This window comes from Ctenopharyngodon idella, chromosome 20 (assembly GCF_019924925.1).
Source record: "Ctenopharyngodon idella isolate HZGC_01 chromosome 20, HZGC01, whole genome shotgun sequence".
NCBI lineage: Eukaryota > Metazoa > Chordata > Actinopteri > Cypriniformes > Xenocyprididae > Ctenopharyngodon > Ctenopharyngodon idella.
Genome location: NC_067239.1, coordinates 3,330,001 through 3,354,840, shown reverse-complemented (window position 1 = coordinate 3,354,840; position 24,840 = coordinate 3,330,001). Strand labels below are relative to the sequence as shown.

General features: G+C 36.8%; 1 protein-coding gene across 2 annotated transcripts in view; it reads left to right on the top strand.

Moving 5' to 3' along the window:
* Positions 1-21,146, top strand: part of opn7a (opsin 7, group member a) — a 35,053-nt gene extending 13,907 nt beyond the window's left edge. The window contains exons 2-6 of one of the 2 annotated variants that reach the window (XM_051874815.1): positions 1,150-1,234; positions 10,090-10,252; positions 14,479-14,606; positions 14,836-15,170; positions 16,819-21,146. In XM_051874815.1, coding sequence (XP_051730775.1) covers positions 1,150-1,234; positions 10,090-10,252; positions 14,479-14,606; positions 14,836-15,170; positions 16,819-17,475 — 1,368 coding nt within the window. In that variant the 3' untranslated portion in view covers positions 17,476-21,146. Of the gene's footprint in view, positions 1-627; positions 1,235-10,089; positions 10,253-14,478; positions 14,607-14,835; positions 15,171-16,818 lie in introns of those variants that run through there. The other variant, XM_051874816.1, reaches the window with a different exon arrangement.
* Positions 21,147-24,840: the final 3,694 nt, after the last annotated feature.

The following is a 24,840-nucleotide window of genomic DNA, read 5'->3' as shown; positions in this document are numbered from 1 at the left end:
TGCTACAACACAGCCACATAATATTTCTATACATTTAAAAATAATGTTCTTAATATTTTTATGTTCAAGCTTACACAGTCAAACCAAAAATTATTCAGACATTTTTGATATATTTTTCCTAGTGGGTTCAGGACACTATAGTTCATTTATGTAAGTGAGGATAGCAAAATAAAGTAAACTGTGACATATTGTACCCAAGAATTCTATATACAGTGGACTACCAGTAAAATTGATAAAAATTTGGAACCAAAAAAATTATTCAGACACTTAGACCTGACCATATTTTGCTTAAGTGTTATCTGACATAAGTAAGATAATTTTTTTCTGACACAGTTTCACTCTGAGATTTTGTCATATTTTATTACCATTTTTTTAAACTATAGTGAATAAACTGTATTAATGAATGAAATGTTCAAGGTGTCTGAATACATTTTGGTTTGACTGTATATCTCCATATTAATAACAGTCTGAGTAATTCCGAGTCTTGAAGAGTAAACTCTCAAGTGCTGGCTTTCTAAATATATGTTGGTTATGTGTCCATTCAGAATGACAAACTTTATATTTTGGGTATGTTATTTTACCCCCCTTGCCAAAATGGGGGTTGCATGGAAGGGGTTAAACAAAAATGCACAGGCAAAGACTTATGTATTTTCTTAGAAATGCATAAAGCATTTTAGAAAAAATACCCAGGCAGTGAAAGCTTTATATATTAATTTCAATAAAAGCAATATTTAAAAGGTTTGAATGAATTATGTGCAAAGTCTTTTGACATGGTTGACATATATATATATATATATATATATATATAGCCTATATTTAGTATTTTTACTCTTAAACAGTCAAATCCATTAAATAATGAGACTAAGTTCAATGTCCTACAAATGATATCAGTAGTAAGTTATGGGAACACATATGGCACAGATTCCTGACTCATTCCCAGATACATCAAAATAATGGACTCAAAGAATATCAAGGTAGTTCATTATAAAGCCATAGCAGTCTTCTGTAATCCACATATCTGCTCTGTAAGTGTGTGAGCTTTTTTTTTTTTTTTTTTTTTTGAGGTTTTCCTTGGTGTTCATTTTTCTTGTCCAACAATGATGGAGAAAATTGTCACAATCACTCCAGATCTGTGTGTGTGTGTTACAGATGCGAGGACTGGATAACAGCACCTTCCAGTCTAACATCCCGGTGGCTGCTGACATCACAGTGGGCGTGGTTTACGCCCTTTTTGGTGAGAGCGAGAATTCATTTATTTTTTCATCTGCATTCTCATCAAGTTTGTTCTGTGAACCATAACAGAATTACAGGTTTTCCATCTACCACTGAGAGAAAGCATGGACCGCTCAGGCAATTACATGCCTGTGGTGTTTCAGATAAAAGTCCTGGCATCCTGTGCCCTTATATTAACATAAGTGAGTGAAACAGCGCACAGGTGTACAGTTCTGCACTCTCAGTATTTACATCTCCGATGCTGGATGTTTTTAATGATATATAATTGTTCACCACATGCAGGTGATAGTAAGTGATACAGGTAGGTTTGTGATTATCAGAGCACTAGGAATTGTGCTTGGTGATAGCATTTTTTGTTTGTGCGCTGGATGTGTTGTTTTAGTGCCTGAATCACTTAAGGAATTATGGCACAAACAAGCCAGTGGAATTTGATCACAATTTGAACACTGTGCAATTTGCGGTAAGGCAAATCATGAGTAGTATAGAATAAAGAGCACACATACACAGACATGCAATACATATATGTATTCAAAATACATATAGTGTGTTTTGCCGTGCTAAATTAACTTGGCCATTAATGTACTGTATGTTGTGGATTCCGTCATTGATAAAATGAATGAAATAGCCTAGCCTTCATCATGGCCAAAGCTCATATATTTGGCATATTTCTACTGTACCCTGTGAAGATGGTGTACTAGAGCTAGTGTGTTATTCGAATGTTATTTGAATGTTATAAGAGTTTTTTTCTACTGCTGATTTTTCATGTGGTTTTATATAACCTCAGGTACTATTTTTGAAAATGAAATATGTACACATGTCCAGATTGTTGGTTATGGCCATGATACACCTGCACATGTTCATATAGAAAAGACAAAAGATTCTTATGTGGTTATAAAAAATGATCACAAATGGATATTAGGGGGTAATAAACTGATCAGATAATATTTAAATTAATTGTTTATGTTCCCATTGAGCAAAAATGTTTCATTTTACTTTCTTTTTCTTTTTCTTTAAGAAACCCGCAGCTTTAATACCCTCAAAGAAATTAATGATTCTTTTGGTGTCTTTTAGTTAACTTTTAAAGGGGAACTATTATGCAAAATTGACTTTTATAAGGTGTTTGAACACAGATGTGTGTCCACAGTGTGTGTAAACAACCAGCCTATAATGGTAAAAATCCACCCATTCCTTTTTTTTTTAATCCCCATAAATCATAAACAGTCTCTCCAAATGAGCAGTTCCAGATTTCCCCCTACTCTTATGTAAGAAGCCCCGCCCACGACTGCTGACGGACTCTGCCCTATTAGCTTAGCTCCTCCCCTCAGTGAGCTGTACACAGTCCACCATGTTTATCTCCTCACCAGAGCATTTAACAGCAGCATTCAAGTCAGAAATGTATTCTTATTAAAGCTACCAAAGTTATTCAGTCAAGAGCAGTGAGTGATCTTCTGTTTTTCTTTTGTTGTTTGGTTCATATTAACAGCAGTAGGTACTGTATATTACGCTGCTGTCACTTTAATACACAGATCTAATATACACATGTGATTTCTTTCCCTGCTGTTTACATTCACAGACATAACCGACTGTGTGTATGTGAACTTTGTGTGTTTTAGACATAACCTTGTGTGTATTTGTCAGTTTAAGTGCAATAAGACGTGAAAGAGAACTCAGTTTAATACTGAAGCGATGCATCGTCTGACAGCCAGCTTGTCTTTGGATGTGTGCGCTCAGAAAACCATATATTAGAAGATTAAACTGTTATGGCTTTAAAACGCATGCAAATAAATAACTTTCATGATGACGAAGAATTTCAATGTCACGTGAGCGTGGCCATGACAGAGATGATAATCAAAACTAAACAGATGTTTTGTTAGTTTTTGGCAGAGTATTCGAGGCATGAGCTGTTAAAGCTCCACCCTCTTCTGGAAAGTGGGGCGGGGAGCAGCAGCTCATTTGCATTTAAAGATACATGCACAAAAACAGCATGTTTTTCCTTCCACTCAAAAACCCATTTACAACTTGCTATATTAAATGATCTGTGGGGTATTTTGAGCTGAAACTTCACAGAAACATTCTGGGGACACCAGAGACTTTTTATTACATCTTGTAAAAAGAGGCATAATAGGTCCCCTTTAAAACAAATTCAGCGGTTCAGATAAATGCAAAATGTAGGCTATATATGTTCCACGATAAAGTGCTTTGCTGTTTCCCACATCACACACAAACTACACACATAATTGATCAATTTCTGCTGCAATGATCACTAATACATGCACACAAACGCCCTTCTGAATAACCTGTTTCATAGGCAGAGGGTGAACTGACTGCAGGGTAAAGCGATAAAGGTTTATAGCAAATATAAAGAGGAAATATAATTAATTAGGCTAAAATACCTTTACAATGGTGGTGGGGTTAGCTTTGCCAACACATGTTGCCCCCCCACATGTTGCTCCGCCCCATTCTGTCTGCAGCCAGGTATACCTGAGCATTTCTTCATGGTAATTTGTGAATAACATGGCTTTTGTATTAAAATACTGCATGCTAAAGCGCCACAGTTTCACCCTTGCATGCGCATATATGCTACACACTTTGTGTAGACTGTGTGTGTGTGTGTGTGTAGTCATGTTATTTAAACTCAACTCAGCATCTATTCTCCTTCTAATAAAGATCTCTGCAAACGTCCTTTCTGTTTGATGAATGGCTGGATTGAAGGTAACACCTTTGCCTGCACACAAAGCGCGAACACAAGTAGGCATTTTCTGTTGTGCTGCCCTCAGTTTGCTTTGATAGAAAACGCTGTAGTGCCGTAATGTTTCATTTGAAGTGCACTGTGGATCTCTGCAGTGTTCATTGATTATTTATGTGAAACAAACTGTCGGTGGAACACTACAGAACATCTTACAATCCTCCTTGGTCTAAATGATTTATTTATTTATTTACTTATTTGTCGGTTCCTTGCATAGCTCATTGCAGCGTGATTAAAACAATTAGACGGTTGATGAAAGTGTTCACTTTCAGCTTCATAATTACTGATGCGCTCGGTACAGAAACAATGGAGGTGGATTGAGTGCCAGGACACTTACATGCCAAATGCTAATTGGCTTTTGCAATTCGACATACAGAGCATTGACCTTCACCTTTATTCTGTGTCTCTTGCCTCTCACTCTCTTTTATTCCCTCTCGTTGCATCTGTACTTGATTCGGACCACTGAACCATCAAATATTTGTATACAATAACTGTTGAACTGTATATTTTACTGTTGACCATAGCAACATAACTTTGCTATTTAAGCTGTCTCGTATTACTTCTAATATATTGTTTTCTACATCGTAATGGAGTATTTTTGTCATTTATTGTTGATTGCAAAAAGAAAAAGAGCTGCATTTGAAACATACAAAAGAACATAAGAGGAAGAAAAGATTATGGTCCTTGAGAAATTTGGTATTCTTTCTATTATGAGTTTAAGAAGATTTTACAAGTGTGGAAATTTTCAGTGAGGAAGATGTCAAAACTAAGTGTAAAAATTTGCAGTTTAACATCATGGTTAATGTCAGAAAAATAAAGAAATATTTCAGCAAAAACTTAAAATCACATCTTATAAAGGGAGATATAACCTAAATTATCCAAAAGGAATGTATCTGATTACATTGATCAAATATATGACGCAAAGTCAATGTAATGGAGTATGGACCCTATTCACAAACTGATAAGGCATTTACGGAATAATTCATAAAAACTTGTTTTTCATATTTTCATTTTTAAATAATGATTGAATATTATATGACCATTTGTATCACTCTTTTGAAAAGTTGTGGGAATGCAATAGTGGAGTAATGTGAAAAAGGTCCGTTAGCGGAAGCTTTATATACTTTGCAAGAAACATAAAATCATTCTAAAATCAATATTTCATTTCTATTTATTTGATAAGAAGCTGTACCAAGAGTGATAATGCACATTCAGTCTTTCATTACTGTGAAATACACCTTGACACCATGTGTCAGGTTATTTACATGATACCTTTCATGGGAATTTTACCATGGCGTGTTTTATTGATGAAAGATCTCAGTGTCACATGCATTAAAGCTTAAGTTTATTGCTATAAGTCCTTAAACCAAGGTTTCAGCCTTCAGTGGTGTGTGTGCTGTTCCTTTACAGAAGGGCTCAGAGCACATTTGAAGCTTAGACACTACAGTGTAAATTTGATGAGATTTCCTGACACTTTGGTTCATGATCTAAAGGGAGTTTGCTGAAAATTTCTGTCAGATTGCTTAATAGACCAAAAACGCATTTTATGATATAATTTCCATTTTTCCAAGTTCCATTTTATGAAGTAGTTGAGGCAATGTCTTATCCAATTAAAGCTGATTTAATAATGCTGAAATCTGACAGGCAAGGAATATTCCTTCAAATCATTGTTGTTAAGCCTTAAAGCAAGTCTATAATAATGTAAATGGCTGGAACAGCTATTTAATAATCTAATATCAGTCCAAATGTTTATAAATCAAGGAGGAAAAAAAGAAAAACAGTCTAATCTTACATTAACCAACATTACTATTTCTAATGGCCTGTTGCTGGTCACAAAGTTGTCGTACACAACAGCACTTCTAAGCATTTAATTATTAGCTTTTCACTAAGCTCCATCCTCTTGTTTACTGTTGCTCACTCAGCTTTACAAAACAGAATGAATTAGAGATTTCTGTGAACAGCATGAGCAAATTTGCTCATAAAGTGGTAAAAAAAAAAAAAAAGAATACTTATTATACAGACTGCTTGAAAGTTTGTGAACCACTTAAGGAATCTGTGAAAATGTGAGTAATTTGAGTAATGTGAGTAATTTATTTAATATTATACAAAATGCATGTCATTTTTTATTTAGTACTGTCCTGAGTAAGATATTTTACATAAATGATGTTTACATAAAGTCCACAAGACAAAAAAAAAAAAAAAAAAGAATAGCCGATTTTATAAATATGACCTAATTCAAAAGTTTATGAACCCTTGATTCTTAATACTGTGTGTGGTTACCTGGATGATCTACGACTGTTTGTTTGTTTTGTGATGGTTGTTCATGAGTCGCTTGTTTGTCCTGAGCAGTTAAACTGAGCTCTGTTCTTCAGAAAAATCCTCCAGGTTCTGCAGATTCTTCAGTTTTCCAGCATCTTTGGCATATTTGAACCCTTTCCAGCAGTGATTGTATGATTCTGAGATCCATCTTTTCACATGGAGGACAACTGAGGGACTCAAACACAACTATTAAAAAAGGTTCAAACATTCACTGATGCTCCAGAAGGAAACACGATCCATTAAGAGTCAGGAGTGAAAACCTTTGAATTTGAAGATCAAGGAATATTGTACTTAATGTGTCTTCTGGCAAACATTTAAGTGTCTTCTGTTGCTAGGGCAGTACTAAATGAAAAAATAAAAATAAAAAATATAATAAAAATAAAAAAAAGAAATATTTGGACATCTTTGTCCTGTTCAAAAGTTTTCACCCCTGACTCTTAATGCATCATGTTTCCTTCTGGAGCATCAGTGAATGTTTGAAACTTTTGTAATAGTTGTGTTTGAGTCCCTCAGTTGTCCTCAGTGTGAAAAGACGGATCTCAAAATCATATAGTCACTGCTGTAAAGGGTTCAAATATGCAAAAGATAGTGGAAAACTGAAGAATTTGCAGGACCAGGAGGATTTTTCTGAAGAACAGAGCTCAGTTTAAATGCTCAGAACAAACAAGAGACTCATGAACAACCATCACACAACAAAAAAACAGTCGTGGATCATCCAGGTAACCACACACAGTATTAAGAATCAATGGTTCACAAACTTTTGAACTGGGTCATTTTAATAAATTCAGCTATTTTTTGTCTTATGGATTATATGTAAACATCTTTTATGTAAAATATATTACTCAGGGCAGTACTAAATAAAAAAATAACATGCATATTGTATGATCCCTCTTATTTTGTTAAAATTATTAAAAAACACATTTTCACAGATTCTGCAAGGGGTTCACAAACTTTCAAGCAGCACTAGATATGTGCTGCAATAAAGTGTGGTATTGCAAGCATTACTATTTGCCACTATAGAAACTATAGTTAACTCTTTTGTTGCTATATCAACTTTACCTGAATCAGTGCTTAAATGCATAACTCTTAAATTATTAACATAAATTTACCTTGGAATGTAGGTGTTTTTACATTCATTTGAGAATGAGTCCAGACGCATAGTTTAATGCATGTGTTTCTCAAGATTTAAGAAAGCTATGTGTTTTTGTAAGAAAATTATTCATATTTATAACTTTATAGACTATAATCACTAGCTTCCAGTAACGTCTGTCCGCATGTTCACGAAAGAGTCGAGGTCTGGGGTATGACGTAGGATGTAGGAGTAGTGTAAGTTTAGGTGAGAGTAGACGCCTCTCACGGTTCAAACAAACAGGGCTGGGCAACAAACTCAAGCTCCTCCAACATTTAAAAATTCTCGTTTTAGACTTCTAATTTGTGACCGGTGTTTTGTTTGCTCTTTTGCACTTCTGCGTTCATCAATGCGTCATGTGTCAGGTCAGAGTTCACTCTTCTGCCTGAATCGACTCGCGTATGGAAGCCAGTGATTCTAGTTTATAAAGTTACAGATATGGATATTTTTCTTGCAAAAACGCATTGCTTTGCTTTAGAAGACTTTTATTAACCCCCCTGGAGTCGTATGGATTACTTTTCTGATGGATGGATATGTTCTTTTGGGCTTTAAAATATCATTACTATTTACTCACATTATAAAGCTTGGAAGAGCCAGAATATTTTTTTTAATATAACTCCAATTTTGTTTGATGGAATTATTTTCATTTTTGGGTGAACTAACCCTTTAACATTGATAAATCATTCCATCCATCCATCCATCCATCCATCCATCCATCATTTACAGAGCACTTTAAAAACTGTAAAAGCAAAGTGTTGTACAATGATATAAACACATTAAATATACAAACATATCATACACCTATGAGTACAAGTGGGTCTTAAGACGTGATTTAAACATCTGTACAGTAGTCGAAGAATGCACAAAGAAAGGAAGATCATTCCACAATCTGGGAGGCACAACTGAAAATGCATAATCTTAAGACGTGTGAGCGGAATCTAAAGCACAATCTGAGAATTTGATCTTAACGATCTTGAGGATGATTGAATAATATACTCTTAAGTCAAATTTTTTACCACTGCATATATTTAACGGTCCAATTTGAGGTCTGAGTCAAAAATTAATGACACATGACTATTTATGCAGGATGGGAACTGTCCCAGGCAGTACACACTGTGCTTTTTTGCAGAAAAATTACAATTTCAGACTTTCTGTCATGTAACATTAGGAAATTGGAATTCATCCAGCATTTCACATCCTCAAGGCAATCAGCCACATTATTTCCTGCTTTAAAAGGAAAATACAACTCTGTATCATCTTCATAACAGTGATATAAAATGTCATGTTTATTAAATATGGAGCCCAATGGCAACATGTAAAGGGAGAAAAGTAGAATAAAGCCCTGAGGTACCCAGTAAGTTATAGGAGCAGAAGAAGAATGATGGTTTCCAATCTTTGCCGCGAATGTTCTGCCCTCCATGTAAGAGAACCAAGGCCACTTCATTTACCCCGACACACAGCTCAAGGCAGAATGACACGATCCAGTGTGTCAAAAGCTGCACTCAAGTCTAGCAAGACAAGGCCGACACAGTTTCCATGGTCAGCTCTTAATAAAATGTCATGGCACCCTAATGAGGGCAGACTCTGTACTATGGCTGGTTCTTAAACCCGACTGAAACTTATCCAGGATATTGGCTTCGAATGAAGACAACTGACAGAATACAACCTTTAGAATTTTTGCTATGAAAGGAAGTTTAGAAATAGGATGGAAATTTTGATGCACAGAATGGTCCAGACCAGGTTTCTTTAGCAGGGGCTGTACCGCATGCTTCAAACTCATTGGGACACAACTCTGAGACAGACATTTGTTAATAATTGATAAAATATGTGGACCAAAAGTACCAAAAACTTTAATGAAAAGTCTTTGGAATCACATCATTTGCAGATGGTGTGACTTTGATGTACACATGATCTAATGTCGATATACAATGTTTACATACTTAAAACTAATCATGCTATTGATATCTTTATAAGACTGTCGACTTTATAGAACAGTGCCAAGGAAAACTAACTTTACCGAGCTCTGAGAGACCCCTAGTGGTCGGGAGCATTTTCGTTGTGCTGTGGCTTTATTTCGTTGTGTTGTGAACTTATGTTTGCTTTTTTAATTTCGTTGTGTTGTGCACTACTGGGCCACCGTAGTTCTCAGACAGTGACATCACCTTAACGAGGCACAACAATTTGGGGGTCTAACTTCACTAGTGGGATCGCGGATCAAATACCATTTACTTTATTAATAAAAAACTGTAAAACCCCCCAAAATAAATACTGTGACAGATGCTTTACTCATTTTTAGTTAATGTTAGTTTATGCATGAGCTAATGTAAACTAATGAGACCTAATTGTGGAGTATTACCATCACGTTTGAAGTATGTGTAATTTATGTAGCTGAAAAATTTTGTTTAAATAATGTTATGAAAGTAATAAATCAAAAACTGCCTTTCTAAAAACTCCTGAGGAAGCCAATCACTTCAAAACACCAGGTTTTGGGACTAATGCCTAAACTGACAAATATATTTTCTGCAACTGTTCTACTTTTATCAAGAATTTATAAATGAGAGCATAGTTTAGGTCCAATATGTTGGTTGATAAAAAATGAAGCTTCAGAAAGATTTTGTGCCACATAATACCACAAATTCATCTCACATTTTTTGTCCTGCAGGTGTTTGTTCACTATGTGGAAACAGTATGCTGCTGTATGTGTCCTACAAGAAGAAGCACCTGTTAAAACCAGCCGAGTTCTTCATTATTAACCTGGCCATCAGTGACCTGGGCATGACCCTCAGCCTCTACCCCCTCGCGGTCACCTCAAGCCTTGCCCACAGGTACCACAAATAAGAAAATAAAAAATGGCAAAAGTACAGGAAAGAGAGAAGTTTGAGGACCTTTTTGGACCGCGTACATAAGCAGCATGCAGGCTGTGCTGCAGTGTAACTGTAACAGCAGGAGACCCCTACATTTATTTTTATTGGGGGTTATTGGTTTTTGGCCTTAAGCCCTATTAGGATGGAAATTGTTTCTCATGAGGACATCTGTAAAAATAAATCGACATGGCTCCTTAGTAATAAAACTCATGCGTTTGGTCAGTCACATGTTTAGTCACATGTTCAGTCTTATGCTCAACATGAAAATGGACAAATGGTTTTCTGTGTTGCATTTTATCTCTTAAAATGATGCAGAAATAAGTTAATGTAACCTGTTTACATAAGGTAAACCCAGTTGCTTTGTTTATATTTTTGGTAACACTTTACAATAAGGTTCATTAGTTAGCGTTAGTTAACTACATGAACTAATAATGAACTGCACTTCTACAGCATTTATTAATCTTTGTTAAAGGGTTAGTTAACCCAAAAATAAAAATGAAAACCCTCGAGTCATTACACATCCATAAGACCTTCATTCATCTTCAGAATACAAATTGAGATCTTTTTGATGAAGTGTTTCTGTCTCTCCATAGAGATCCAACACAACTACTACTCCAAGGTCCAGAAAGGTAGGAAAAAGACATCATGAAAGTAATACATGTGACTCCAGTGGCTTAAACTCGATTTTATGAAGTGCTTTGTTTGTGCAAAAAACATAATTTACCACTTTATTTACAAAATAATATTATCCGAAGTGTGTTCACGCAACAAAGCCAGCTCTCACGTGAATACAAACATGCATGCGTCATGAAGCTCTCGTGAACACTTGCTCATGTGCGTTAAGTTGACGCGTGAGTCTGAACACAACACGCATGCGTCGTGAAGCTCTCTTGAATGCTCGCGCATGTGCATTAAGTTGACGTGAGTCTGAACACAACACACATGCGTCGTGAAGCTCTCGTGAACACTCGCGCATGTGCGTTGTTGACGTGAGTCTGAACACAACACACATGCGTCGCGATGCTCTCATGAATGCTTGCGCACGTGCGTTGAGTTGACACACGAGTCTGACCACAAAACGCATGTGTCGTGATGCTCTCGTGAACACTCGCACACGTGCGTTGAGTTGACGTGAGTCTGAACACAACACGGATGCGTCGTGAAGCTCTCGTGAACACTCAAGCATGTGCGTTGAGTTGACGTGTGAGTCTGAACATAACACGCATGCGTCGCGATGCTCTCGTAAACACTTGCACATGTTGAGTTGACGCACGAGTCTGACCACAAAACACATGCATCGCGATGCTCTCGTGAACACTCGCGCATGTGCGTTGAGATGACGTGTGAGTCTGAACACAACACGCATGCGTTGTGATGCTCTTGTGTACGCTCGCGCATGCACGTTGAGTTGACACGTGAGTCTGAACACAACACGCATGCTTCGTGAAGCTCTTGTGAACGCGCATTGCAGATCAATATTTTTGTAAATAAAGTGGTATATTTTGTGTTTTGCGCAAACAAAGCACTCACGTTGCTTCATAAAATTGAGTTTAAGCCACTGGAGTCACATGTAGTACTTTAATGATGTCTTTACTAACTTTCTGGACCTTGGAGTGGTAGTTGCATTGGATCTCTATGGAGGGACAGAAACCTCTCAGACTTCATCAAAAAGAGCTTAACTAATGTTAACAAATGAGACCTTATTGTAAAGTGTTACCATATTTTTAAATATTTTCAAAAAGGATTTACGAAATGATTTAGATTTATTGCCTTTAATAAACTCAGAGATGTGGATTTGGATGGCAGTTAAATTACCACACGACCTCGGTGTTTGTCAAAAACAGTAGGTAATTCGGCTGAGAATTTTTACATGGGCAGTGGTAGACATTTTTGGATTTGGACAACAATAAAATCACGATTAACCCCTGTAAATGTTGAAAATAACTTAGGTCCGCATGAGAAACAATTACAGTATGAATAGGTTTTCAGAGTTTGTAAAGGTTTAATTTTTTCTTTGCGCTCTCCCTCTCTTCTTCTCTCTGTGTCCTGTACACACATACTTTTCACTTTGCTTCAGCTTATCGTGTTTCCAAGGCAAAATGGTTCATATAAGACATGCACACAAACACACACACACAGTTCAATGCTCCATCAAGAGGAAACCGGCTGGTAAACTCAAAGATAATGATAATGGGAGCAGTCATGTAAAGAATGCAGTAGACAGACCAAATCTGAATGGCTCCTTTTGTACAGAGCGACTCTGTGTCACAGCCAGAGCACTTCTCACACATAAATCCAGACCACAGTCATCAAGGTTAAACTGTCCTTTACTCCAGACTGTGGTTAAGAATGACAATTGCAATCACTAGCTTGTGTGACTTCATGCTGAGTCCGGAATGCAACGCAAGTCAGAGATGTGCATTATTTATGTCTTTCTCATTTTGTGGCGGAGGTGGATTGTACATCAGGCAAACAAACTCAATCCATTACAAGGGGAGAATGTACTTTATCACACATTTGTTGGGTGGGTGTAAGACAGCAGATAAAATGCAACCAATCATATAATCATGCATAGCACAATAAACAGGAGAAAATGCTTCCCCTATCTTTTCTTTTTGACATCAGAGGACATGCATGCAATCAAACTCTACAATATTTTGGCACAAATTCATCTGTCACTTGGTTATGTGGATTATCCTGACACAATACTTTGCCTAAGTTTGTTACGCTGGTAAATTGCATGAATACTGTTGTTTATGCCTTAACAAAATGATCAGTTTTCCTATTCAGTCTGTAATTTGCATTTATGCACTTTTTTTTAATGAGTATTAACGCTATGTCAGTATTATAATGAACTGCATTAACCCAACAATATGTAAAATACAAATTGTTAGGTTAATGCAGTTCATAAGAATAGTAATTTATTTCAGTCTTATTTTGTTAACATTTTATATTTGTATTAAATACATTTTTAATTAAAATTTTATTTCTTTATGTTTATTATAATTTGTATTCTTTATCCTTAATGATTTTAAACATTTATATTTCTCCTCAGGGCTTGACATTAACATCTGTCAAATGCGGGTGTATTTCAGCAGTAGCGTGTAACGCAGTCACTTTGGTGGGTTGAGTTTTATATATAATATACATTTTACAGGCATAGTGTTTGGAAAAAAAGGCGTCTGAAATAATAAACTAAGTCTAATGTACTGTTGTCAAAAATATTGACTTTTCGATACATATAGATACTGAAATATCTGAAACTCTTCCAATACTCATTTTCCTCAGAATATATACACGATACCAGCTGCTCTTTCTCTCTCTCATCTCTCCGACAGCAAGTTGACACACAAACCCTCCTCCCCTCACTCTCTTGTTTCATTTGATCCAGATGAATATTGTTGGTGTTACAGGGCTTGAATTTCGGCGTGGTATTGTGCGTATTGCACATAATTTTACTCATTTCTGCAGATTTTGTGCTCACACTCAAAGTGTGCACACATAAAGCCGCCTCTCAGTACTAAATTGAGTTCTTTTTTGCTGCTTATTGCACTTAAACAGTCAAATACACACAAAATAATGTCAAAATGCCGGTCTTGGTGAGTATTCAGGTAAACACAGTCAGTTAAGTTTTAAGTGAACATAAACCTTTGAGAAAGAAAACGCATGTGTAACAGTATAATGGATCCGTGAGTCAGATCTTAAAGTGACAGCAGCCTAATATACCTGCTGACAAATTATGAGATGATATTAAAAATATCTATAAGGCAGTTTTTCCCCATGGTATTGATGTCAAAATTGTGGCCAGTGAAAATGCTGAGCAGCTAGAAACTTTGGAAAACCACTAGCCACAGTGACTGGTGAGCAAAAAAGTTAATGTCAAGCCCTGTTTCTCCTATATGTGCATAAAGCAAGTTAAATGACCTCGGTCTATAAAATTCACTACATAAAAAAACTTGCCTTGTCTTGTTTTTGAGTCAAAATATAGTGGTTTTATTAAATAGCTATATTGTGCAATGCAAAAATGGTGATTTTGCAGAAAAGGGAAAATAAGATCCTTCGTTGAGAAGGTCTAGACCACATTTGTTTTATATTGAAATAACTTCTGAATGTTACATCAAATATCTATCATTGATCTTACCTGATCTTGACGTTTCTTACTGAGTGTTGTTTCTGTTTTTTTGCAGGTGGCTTTATGGAAGGACAGTCTGTGTAGTCTATGCCTTCTGTGGTGTTTTGTTCGGGATCTGCTCTCTGACCACTCTCACTATACTCAGCACTGTTTGCTGCCTCAAAGTCTGCTATCCACTTCACGGTATTCATACCTTATACATTATAGTTTTTATTATGTTAAATTCAGTGGGGTCCAAAAGTCCACTAGTAAAAATACATCTATTTTGCAATTTACAAATGTACTATTTTTTGGTTTAATGTTTCATTCCTGAATAAATCAGTATTTTGTGAACACTTCAGTTGAGAGAATGATTCAAATTATATTATATTATATTTGTAGCCATCTATAATGTATATGTATGTATCTGTAGGTAATAGGTTCAGCTATGAGCACGGTCGTGTGTTAATAGCGTGTGCGTGGGCCTATGCTCTCGTGTTCGCTTGCTCCCCTCTTGCCCACTGGGGGCAGTATGGTCCGGAACCCTACGGCACGGCCTGCTGTATCGACTGGGCCTGGTCCAATCACAACTCAGTTGCCCGCTCCTACACCACAGTGCTCTTCATCGCCTGTTACCTGCTGCCGTGTGGCATCATCATTGTCTCCTACACACGCATACTGCTCACGGTCCGAGAGTCCCGCAGAGCGGTGGAGCAGCACGTCTCAGCGCAGACACGCATGGGGAACATCCAGGCCATTATAGTGAAGGTAAAGGTGCAGTCTTTGTTTTTTTCACACGGTTTACTGTTTTAGCAGTTTTTGTCTTTTGATGAAAATATCCTCTTCTTTTTCACAATTACTAACAAGTGTTTACTTTTACTTAAAGGGATAGTTCACCCAAAAATTAAAATTTTGTCATGGGTTTCTTTATTCTGTTGAACACAAAAGAAGATGTTTTAAAGATTGTTGGTAACCAGACAGTTGATGGTAGCCAATGACTTTTTGAGTACTTTTTTTCTACTATGGAAGTCAATGGCTACCGCCAACTGTCTGGTTACCAACATTCTTCAAAATATCTTATTTTGTGTTCAACAGAAGAAAGAAACTCATACAGGTTTGGAACAACTTGAGGGTGAGTAAGTGATGAAAAAAAATTCATTTTTGAGTGTCATGCACTCATTATTTAATCACCCTCATGTTGTTCCAAACCCGTAAGACTTTCGTTCATCTTCGGAAAACAAATGAAAATCTTTTTGATGAAATTTGAGAGCTTTCTGTCCCTACATAGACCACTGCTCAACTGAAATTTTGACACTTCAAAAAGTTCATAAAGAGATCGTAAAACTAATCCATATGAACTGAGTGGTTTAGTCCAAATTTTCTGAAGAGACTCAATCGCTTTATATGATGAACAGATTTAATTTAGGCTTTTACTCACACATAAACATTGATCAGCGAACATAAACAGAAGCTCAGCCGAACCTGAATGACACACAAAAACTCTTGCAGAAGCTCAAAAGTGTTGTGTAACACGAGAATGAACCTCATTGGTTCTTGCGGAAGCTCAAGCGTGCTGCGTAACCAGGAGAATGAACCCTTATTGGTTCTCGCATGCGTCAAGCAAACATGCTTGAGCTTTTGTTTACCACAACTGATGTGCGAGTTGATGAATGTTTACATGTGAATTTAAGCCTAAATTCAGTGTGTTCATCAATAAAGTGATTGTCTCTCTTCAGAAAATTTGGACTAAACCACTCAATTCATATGGATTAGTTTTACGATCTCTTTATGAACTTTTTGAAGTGCCAAAGTGTCAGTTGTGTAGCTGTCAATGGAGGGTCAGAAATCTCACAGATTTCATCAAAAAGATCTTTTGTGTTCCGAAGATGAATGAAAGTCTTACGGGTTTGGAACAACATGAGGGTGAGTAAATAATGACAGAATTTTCATTTTTGGGTGAACTAACCCTTTAAGATAAAGATACGTTTTCAAAACTGTTGACACACTAACATACAGTAACTACATCACACAACAATTAGACAAATAGTTAATTTTCCACTCAAAACCACATTAATTATTAAATGATTTTTTTTTTTTATTTAAATATCAAGATTTGTGGTTTTGCCATCACAGAAATAAAATACATTTTTAAATGTATTAAATTAGAAAACAATTGTTTTAAATTGTTAGAATATTTCACAATATTTATGCTTTTGCTATATTTGTGATAAATGCAGCCTTGGTGAGCATAAGAGACTTCTTTCAAAAACTTTCTTTAAAAAAAAAATCAGGAAAAGCAGCCAACAGCTGCCCGACATACATGTAAACTCCTCCAATGTTGTAAAATGATCTCATGATGGTCCTCATGAGGTTCTTCATGGCGTCTCTTTCATGATCTTTCTCTGTCTTTCTGAAGTTGAGTGTGGCGGTGTGTATAGGATTCTTCACTGCATGGAGTCCGTACGCACTGGTGTCTATGTGGGCGGCGTTCGGCCATTTTGAGGACATCTCGCCCCTGGCCTTTGCCATCCCCGCAGTTTTTGCCAAATCCTCCACTCTTTATAACCCTCTCATCTACCTCTTGCTCAAACCCAACTTCCGCCACCTCCTCTGCAAGGACATGCGCTCCCTGCGAGGGGTTTGCGTGCACCACTGCCTGTGCCAATGTTTTCCCCGCTGGAGCTACCGCCCATCGCTAGCCCTCAGTCTGCGGCCCCTGCGGCGAAGAGGCCAATCCATCTCAGATTCCATGGGGGGGCCCGTAGGTCATTGTCACTGCCCTTGCGAAAGGTGCAACGACCCATTTGAGCAGTTTAAGCACTTCCCACGCCGCTGTCCCGTCAACGTGAACACTGTGCAGTTGTCTCTGCAGGACAGCACCGAACCCGAATTGGAGCCGGAACGAGAACCTAGAGTGATAAAAGAACTCAAACCAAAGAGCCAAACAATGGAGTGTAAGAAGTCCGTGCGGGTGATTGTGAGGGGGCGGAGATGCTCCGAGATTGACAGTCTGGAGATCACCTTGGAAACGGTGCCTGCTCATGGCAAAGCTACCAAAAACGCCAAACCGTAACACCTGAGCCTGTGTGTGGGTGTGTGTTTATACTCGTGCGGTGAGTGTGTGTATTCACTTGTCTCAAAGGGGAGTAAATAGACTTTGACATATGCCTCAATTAAGACGCTGAGAGCAAAATATTTCCGAACAACATATTGATGATTGTTTTTTTATTTATTTATTTATTTATTTGGAACAAGTGGTTTCTTATGGACAACTGACACAATGTATGAGGGTTTTTTTTTTGGCTCATTGAACTTTTAAATGAAGTGTTACGCACATCTTAGTTATCTGCTGAGGGAACAAACACATATGCATTCTTGAAAGTTGCTTTGGTAAACGTGAAGGTGTATGTCTGTTGGAGAAACCTGTTTGGATTTAAATAGTCAAATACTTAAGAGTCTATGATTGGATCATTATTGCTGTGATTATTATTATATGTTCCTAGCATGTTATATGTTTGGGAACAGTTTTTCTTTCCCTAACTGATGGAGTGTATAGCTTTTTATTTCTTAAACAACCATGTAGGAAGACACATCATGGCCATATTCCAGGATGAGAAAGCCAAGATTCATTGGGCTCAAACTGTGAAAGAATCGGGAGGGAGCATGAAGAATCATTTTCACACATGAAAACCTCAGTAAGTTTTTGGGATGTGCTGGAGTAGACTTTACAGAGTGTTCACCTCTTGCATTGTCAATACAAGATCTTGACATGCACATCTTGATGGAAATAAATGTTGTCATGTTATTTCCATCAAGAGTTGCATCAATTTTGTAAAACCTTTTACATGTTCCATCACAGGATAATTTTATTTTATCATACCATGTTTTAACTGCCTATTTTGGGGTGTAATTAAAAATGCGCCGATTCAGTGTGTGTACACCTTTAAATGCTCGTGCTCCCCGCCCCCAAGCTCGCATGAGTCGCAACTCTATAACACATTGCATAAACAATAGAATAAGTTCACACAGCTAATATAACTCTCAAAATGGATCTTTAAAAAGTGTTCATGATGCAGCATATCAGATCACGTAAGTATGGTAATTATTTTTATGGATATTTACATTTGATTCTGAATGAGTTTGATAATGCTCCGTGGCTAACGGGGCTAATGCTACACTGTTGGAGAGATTTATAAAGAATGAAGATGCGTTTATGAATTATACAGACTGCAAGCGTTTAAAAATAAAAATAACAACATGGTCTCCGTGAATAAAGGAACACACCAAACCGACGCCGACGAACTAGTGACGACGAAAGCAGACTGCGGGGTTGGCTCACGTCAGCAGCATCTGGGTCCAAAGTTGGCCTGACACGCCAAACCGACGCTCGACAGCCGACGGCCAAGTAGCACATCCGTTCTGCGCCTGCGTAAGAGGAAATGCCTTTCCGTACCAGCAGGTGGCAGTAGCTGAACAGCCAATCAGAATGATCAGATGGCCCGACGGACCAACGAGCTCCGATGCCGATTCAACATGTTGAATCGGCCGAAAAAAAGCAGACGGTGCGGAAGACACTGAGAAAACTTAGTCGGCCGACGAACAAAAACTGCCCGACGGGGACCGTCGACCGTTGGCTTGGTGTGTTCCTGCCAAGAAACAATGGTAACTTTAACCACATTTAACAGTACATTAGCAACATGCTAACGAAACATTTAGAAAGACAATTTACAAATATCACTAAATATATCATGATATCATGGATCATGAACAGTTATTATCGATCCATCTGCCATTTTCGCTATTGTCACTACTTGCATGCTTCACAATACCTGCAGAACGTCTGATGATTCGGCTGTGCAGCTCCACGACGTTAATAGAGTACCTCAGAGATGACGTGTTTTTGTATGCAAAACCCGGAATTGAGTTAGCATTTTAGGACTTACGGTTCCATCGCCCTAAAGTCTATGGGTTTTTTGAATGGGTTTTTGCTAAATCGCCTGAAATAAGGTCTGTGGTTAACAAAGCCTCTAAATATTTTCACGTTTTGATCTATGACATAAAACACACCAGTTATAACCCACTTGTGATTTTTTTAAACCTTTATTGTGTCTTAAAAACGGCGGTTGCTAACAAATTGCTAAAAGGGACTACTTCCTTTGGCGGGACTTTAGACGTCATCATGACAAACAGGACATTTGGACAGCATTTCTCATGAACAAGTGGACAAGTATTCATGCACAGCGCAGATCATAATCAGCGAGCTTGTTTTTAAATAAAGTTGTTTTTTAAATAAAGTGTGAGGAAGCTTGGTGGTGGTGACGTTGATCTGCGACCATGGTGTGCTGTAGTCCGTTTATAGCCTACTGTTAGCTTTTTATATCTGACAACTTTATTTAAGCTTCAAAATGTATAAATATTGTGTTAACTTGTAAAGATTATCTTGATAGACAAAACGTGTAAGTGTCATAACCCTTTGTTAAACACAGAGCTTATTTTTTGCGATTTTCCAAAAGTGTATGGGAAAAATGCAGAATTCTAATTCTACAGAATTCTAATTATTCAACTATGCCAAGGTAAATTCAATTTTAAATTCTAGGGCACCTTTAATAAATTTTTCCTTATATGGAACCTTTTTGGAATAAAGGGTTTAGGGTTCTATATAAAACCCCATTGAACCCCTTTCTTTCTAAGATTGTAATAGTAAATACTTTTGTTTCTGGCCCTCTAAGACAATTTGGAAAGACTTTTCCGACAGGGGCCAAACTTAACACTTAAAAATAAATTGATTAAATAATTAAGAACTGCTACATGATACATATTACTCACATTAAGCCACCAAAACTTAAAAATGAGAAACAAAACCCTAATACTGTAAGCAGTTCTACAGAGAAATGTGCTGCATCCAAATACTTCCATACTATATAGTATGTGAAAAACAGCATGTGAGCCAAGTAGTTTGTCTGAATTCATACTTAGTTATAAAACAGTAGGCGAAAAGTACCTGGATGACCTACTACTTCCGGCAAGATTCTGGAGTGCGCATTCAATGGAAATTGTATTATCCCATAAGGAAACAGGAGATGATTTGTGTGAAGGGCAGTGAAGCGACTCAACTGACAGCGTAGGTCACATGACAGTGACAATTTGACGGATGTAGTACTTCATGCCACACACATTCATACCATATAGAACATACCTTTTTAACGGTCACAAACTTCAAGAAGTAAAGTTAGAGTATCTACTATATAGGATGCGATTTCGGACGCATCAATGGAGAACAGTTTGTATATGAAGCTGTAAGTGCACTCACCAATATGCAGGAATAATACTACTTTTGAAAAAACAAACATGCAAAATACAGTTTACTCAATGAAATAAAATATTTATGTCCAGTAAATTTATACCTTCTATTGGCAGGTGAGGCAAAAGACTAATTTTGGACCCTGCTTTTGGATCTCTTTTGTGTGTATTTATGTGATTGCTACAAGGATCAGGGTGTTTGCTAATCTGAACATGGATTCAGGGAAACACTGTTGATAATCAAAAAGAATTCAAAAATGTGAAGTATATATGTGGGTTATAGTTGTATGTGTGTTGAACATCTCAAATTTTTATAGAGAATAAGTTTTCATATTCTTTGTGCAAGTTGTATAATTGCACTGTCAGCTTCATTCAGTGGCCAAAGAAGAGCTCATTTGATTGACATGGGCTCTTTATGTAAGATGTACCACATATGCCACATGTTTAAAAAAAAATAAAAATAAATAAATAAATATATCTATATATATATATATATATATATATATATATATATATATAATTATTGAAAGCATTATCATTAATCCTATTAAAGCTATTATTTAAATTTATTTGCTATTTATTTGCATATTTATAAATTGCATATTTATTTATTTATCTCATGTGGAAAGAACCTTAGTCTGAAAGATCATTAATGCTTTTATCTAATTACTTAAGTATTTAATTATTACTATAAGTAAAACCCTTTAAATGTGGCTAATGTCTCTGAGTGATGTGCATTGCATGATTGGAGGAATATAATTTCCATCAACCCCACCTTATCGGTGCTTATGAAAAGTTAAAACTTAGCTTTTCTATGATTTTTTTAATATATATAAAACCTCATTACAGTTGCAAAAAATAAGACTGAAACTGAGTAAAATGAAGAGAAAAATAAAATGACAAAAAACTTACTATCCAATGTCTCAGTCTGTTTTTTCAGTGACAGTCATACAGCAGGTATATAACACTCCACACTACTAAAAAATATAGTAAACTTGAATACTTACTTTAATAACTTCAACTTCAACCAAACTAAAACTTATTAAGAAGCCAATGGATAGTTATTGGCAGTATACAAACAGTATTGTACATTTGTACAAATGATTCATTGCATACTGTACATGAACTTGTGGATAGTGAAATGAGTGGCAAATCAGACGTCAACCTCTGTGTTGAGGATGTGTTTGGTTTGATCATTTTTTCAGCACTCTTTTGAAGTGCTATTTTAGAACTTTGTCTTGTTTCTTTTCATCTGCCATGTCTTTTGATTGACAGCATGCACATGAAAGATGATAAATGTTCTTTTAAATTTCAGCTGAGTGTGTCAGAAGTATGTGGCCATGAGCGCTTTGAGCACTGAAAATTTTCTCCATAATTTTATAACAATGCTGTCAGAATCGAACACAGTTTTTATACTGAGCTAATGACATTTTCTATACTCTACCTTTCTGCATTTTTAAATTATCATTAAGACATTAATGATACACACATACACATCCTGTAAATATTACTAGCCTAATCACGCCACCAGCGTGATCCTGAAATGATCAGATAAACGCATATCTATCATATGGATAGATTTAAAAAAATGCACATATGATGGTCTCATGCGTCATACCTTCATGTTTAAGGTTTACTAAAGAAAGAGAGATCCATTTCAATATGCTTCCAAATCAAAAATAGTTTTAGTAAAATCCAGTGCGACAAGGCCATTTTTTTTTTGTATAAAACTGCAAAGTAAAGATAAGGTTTTTTTCAATATATGTATTATTTGTAATGCTCTAAATCTGCAAACTATGAAGCACTACAGCCGTAATTTTTGTAATAACTTAATAACTTAATCCTGCCAGATATATGCTGTCAGTTTCTGACACTCTTTCATTTCTTAAGCTGACCCACTTCATTTGATTTATGACAGAACATAACTTTAATGTGGAGTGAGAGCTGCGTCAACACTTAACTGCTGGAATGAGTAGTCATATCCAGATCAGATGGTGGACCTGCACCTAGACAAGACCAAAATGCTATAGCAGGCTTTGGCTGCGTACCAGCATGATGAATCTGATGAATCTGATCTTCAAGAAAAAGGAACTGGATGAATATATAGTATGAATGTTACTGATCCTGATCTGAATTCTGACTTGTGATGCAGTCTACGTTATAATCACACCGTGTTCATTCTTTGGCCTGAGGAGAACTGGCCCCCCGACTGAGCCTGGTTTAGGTTTTTTTCTCCATTCTGTCACCTAATAGAATTTGGGTTCCTAATCTTTGCCACTGTTGTCTCTGGCTTGCTTAGTTGGGACACTTAATATTCAATATTACTGATCTGACTGTACTGACGCTGTTGTAGGCTATGAGAACTGAACAGAGCTAAACGATAACATCACTGTTTTCTGCAGAACTGCTTATAGATTAAATTAACTAATTTAAAGGGTTAGTTCACCGAAAAATCATTTATTACACACCCTCGTGTCGTTCCACATCCGTAAGACCTTCGTTCATCTTCGGAACGCAAATTGAGATCTTTTTGATGAAGTCTGAGAGGTTTGTGTCCCTCCACAGAGATCCAACGCAACTACCACTCCAAGGTCCAGAAAGGTAGGAAAGACATCATTAAAGTAAAACATGTGACTCCAATGGTTTATCCTTAATTTTATGAAGCGACACGAGTGCTTTGTTTGTGCAAAAAAAAAAAAAACATCATTTACCACTTTATTTACAAAATAATATTATCCAAAACATGTTCACGTAACAATGTCAGCTCTCACGTGAACAAAACGCATGCTTTGTGATGCTCTCGTGATGCGCGATTCTGACCACAACACGCATACGTCGCAAAGCTCTCGTAAACACTCACGCAAGTGCACGAGTCTGAACACAACACGCGTGCGTCGCGAAGCTCTCGTGAACACTCGCACGTGCGTTGACGCGCGAGTCTGAACACAACACACAATACGCATGCGTCGCGATGCTCTCATGAACGCGCATTGCAGATCAATATTTTTGTAAGTAACGTGCTAAATTATGTTTTTTTGCACAAACAAAGCACTCACGTCGCTTCATAAAACTAAGGTTAAACCACTAGAGTCACATGGAGTACTTTAATGATGTCTTTACTACCTTTCTGGACCTTGAAAGTGGTAGTTGCATTGGATCTCTATGGAGGGACAGAAAGACTTCATTAATAAGATCTTAATTTGTGTTCCGAAGATGAGCGAAGTTCTTACGGATGTGGAATGTCTCGAGTGAGTAATAAATTATAGAATTTTCATTTTTGGGTGAGCTAACCCTTTAATAATTGATGAACTTTACAACAGAACTTCAGCTGAAACACATAATTTTCCTGTCATCACTGTAAAGCTGCATTAAAACAATCTCTATTGTATAAAGCGCTATATAAATAAAGGTGACTTTACTTGACTTAAAGGCAGTGAACTTAGTATGTACCTTAAAGACAGTTTTCCACTGGACAGATTGTGTTTGTGTGTGATTGGGAATGATAAGTGCAATCTGAACATGCAAACATTGAAAGACTGATGCATGTAGATTTAAGTTATAACCACCATGGCAACCATCCTGTTTATCCGCATGTGACATTTTTTGCTGACGCAAGATGACGTCAAGCAAACACACAAACCTCTGGAGGTCCATATGCATCCTGATTCAGTCCCCAATTAAAACCCAATCTACAGAAAGCTTGATTTCTGATCTATATACAGTATAATTTGACTTATTTCAACTGTTTGCTGATTTGTATTTCATACCATTTTCTTTATAAATATGACATATATGTTCACATTAATCTCTAGTAACACTTTACAGGGTCTGTGTTAGCCTACATACAATGCATGTAAATTAAATGTATTACAGTATTATTTGTAGTTCTAAAAGTGCTGTATGATGTAATATAAACACTATGTGAGAGACCCAAACATTCAAATCATTACAGTGTGTGTTTGACAGTAAGGAAGCAGATGTGTGCAGTCCAGTAATTGTGACAATGTGTTTGTAAACCCTGAGACACACATGCGTCATTGGTTCGATTGATAAAATGCTCCCAACAAGCGGCACGTGCGCTTGAGCCGCCCACACATGCACACACTCGCACCTCAAGGAGAAAATCTGAGGGAACACT